Source organism: Mizuhopecten yessoensis, unplaced genomic scaffold (assembly GCF_002113885.1).
Source record: "Mizuhopecten yessoensis strain PY_sf001 unplaced genomic scaffold, ASM211388v2 scaffold11085, whole genome shotgun sequence".
Classification (NCBI taxonomy): Eukaryota; Metazoa; Mollusca; class Bivalvia; order Pectinida; family Pectinidae; genus Mizuhopecten; species Mizuhopecten yessoensis.
The window spans coordinates 523,596-525,292 of record NW_018408872.1 but is presented as its reverse complement, the minus strand read 5'-3'; the positions used below and the strand labels follow the sequence as shown (position 1 = coordinate 525,292).

General features: G+C 34.8%; 1 protein-coding gene across 5 annotated transcripts in view; it reads right to left on the bottom strand.

Moving 5' to 3' along the window:
• Positions 1–1,697, bottom strand: part of LOC110465514 (unconventional myosin-Ia-like) — a 77,372-nt gene that overhangs the window by 46,388 nt on the left and 29,287 nt on the right. For all 5 annotated transcript variants that reach the window (XM_021521399.1, XM_021521403.1, XM_021521402.1 and 2 more), the window contains exon 2: positions 851–1,008. In XM_021521399.1, coding sequence (XP_021377074.1) covers positions 851–988 — 138 coding nt within the window. In that variant the 5' untranslated portion in view covers positions 989–1,008. The remainder of the gene's footprint in view (positions 1–850; positions 1,009–1,697) is intronic.

Sequence of the window (1,697 nt, the reverse complement as noted above, 5' to 3'; positions counted from 1 at the left end):
GGGGGGGGGGGGGGGAAGTCTTCAGGAAAACATAACTTTAACCATTATTGTTAGCAAGGAATAACCATGAACAATAACTTAATACTCTTCCTACAGAATTTCAAAGAAAATTTTTAGTTGTAAAAATAAAATGTAAAAAACAAAGAGCATTCAAAGATATGAAATGTGCTGTTCTTAACAAGAAGCCTGTTGGTTTGATAGTTTGTTGATTGTGAAGCTGTACCAGTGCATCTATAGAAGTGTTTAGTGAGACAATAAATGTCAAGGCCTGACTGATTAACAAGATAGATTAAACAGAAATCCAGCTAACTGCTAATGAAACTCCTCGACACACATGTCAGGCTCTCTAATGAATTCTAATAGATCTCTGTTTCAAGGTTATCCAGATACCAGTCAACCTTGATCTGGTTCTTAAATCTCAAATCAAATTTATTTCATTGCCTGCAGCAGAAAATTGTACGTAATATGATCACGACAATTGTGATACATTATATGTGAAATAGTATTCCAGTTATTCAATAAATCCAATTTTTCACAAACTCCTTCAGTGGAGCAACGTTGACCTAGGTGGTGTGTACATACATACATAAGTCACTCAGATACTGCCAATTAATTGGCCTCTCAAAACTTGAATTTGTCCTGAAGAAAAGTTGATACTCTTCCAAAAATTGCCCTTTCTAGTGAGGTTATATTTAAACATGATTCCAGATTACACTTCGGCAGGCATGACTATCTGTAAATTGGTCAATTTCATTGAAAATGCATGTCTAACACATGAAATATCTTCAAACAAGTTTTGAAACCAATAATTTGTCTTGATAGAGAAGCATTGCTTTCAATATATACTTACATATATCTGGTCATGTGCGAAGCGTTGTTGGATGTTTTCAATGTACGCATCCTCTGTGAGCGGGTCTAGCAGAACTGCATCACTGACACCGACATTGTTCTCCAAGATTGAAAGGGTGATTACCTGGTGCAGCGCCATGGCAACAGGTCAGTTACCACCTGGAATGAAAATAGGAAATTCAAATAAATATTATTTTGTAGCATATCTGAAAAAGTTCTCCATTATTTACCATGTTATCTCAATAACTCAGATGTGAGCAAAGTCTATACAGATTATGATTGAAGTCTTCAGGAGTAAGAAAGCATCAGGCTTCAACGTTCTTTACAAAATGTTGAATTCAGTTTTTAAAATACATAGATATTCGACTTACTATGAAATAGGTCAAGGTCATTTTTTGGGGAAAACTTTATAGCCAGTTGCCTGCAGGCCAAACATTATGAAATGTCATTTAAATACAGAGCTGATGGGTACAAGATGGATACAAATACCCTACCAAACAGTTAGCTCGCTGTGGCACTTTACACCACTAAGGTGAGCTAAAAACTCACCAGACCTTGCTTTCTTTAAAATTTGAAAATTAACCATAAAACATTACTCACTCCATATGGAACCACTCTTTTTACAAACTAAAAATACATCCAACAAATATACAACTGTAGCTGCATGTACAATTTTACATTATGTTTATTAGAAATAATCTCATGATTTTATCACAAACATGTCTTTAAAGACAAGATTAGGTGCAGAGATTGGATGTTTATTCTCGTTTGACATAATTCAGAATCAGATCCCAATTTTTTTCTCTCTCACATATAATGTTTTTCTTTTTCTGTTGAGTTCCCCCCCC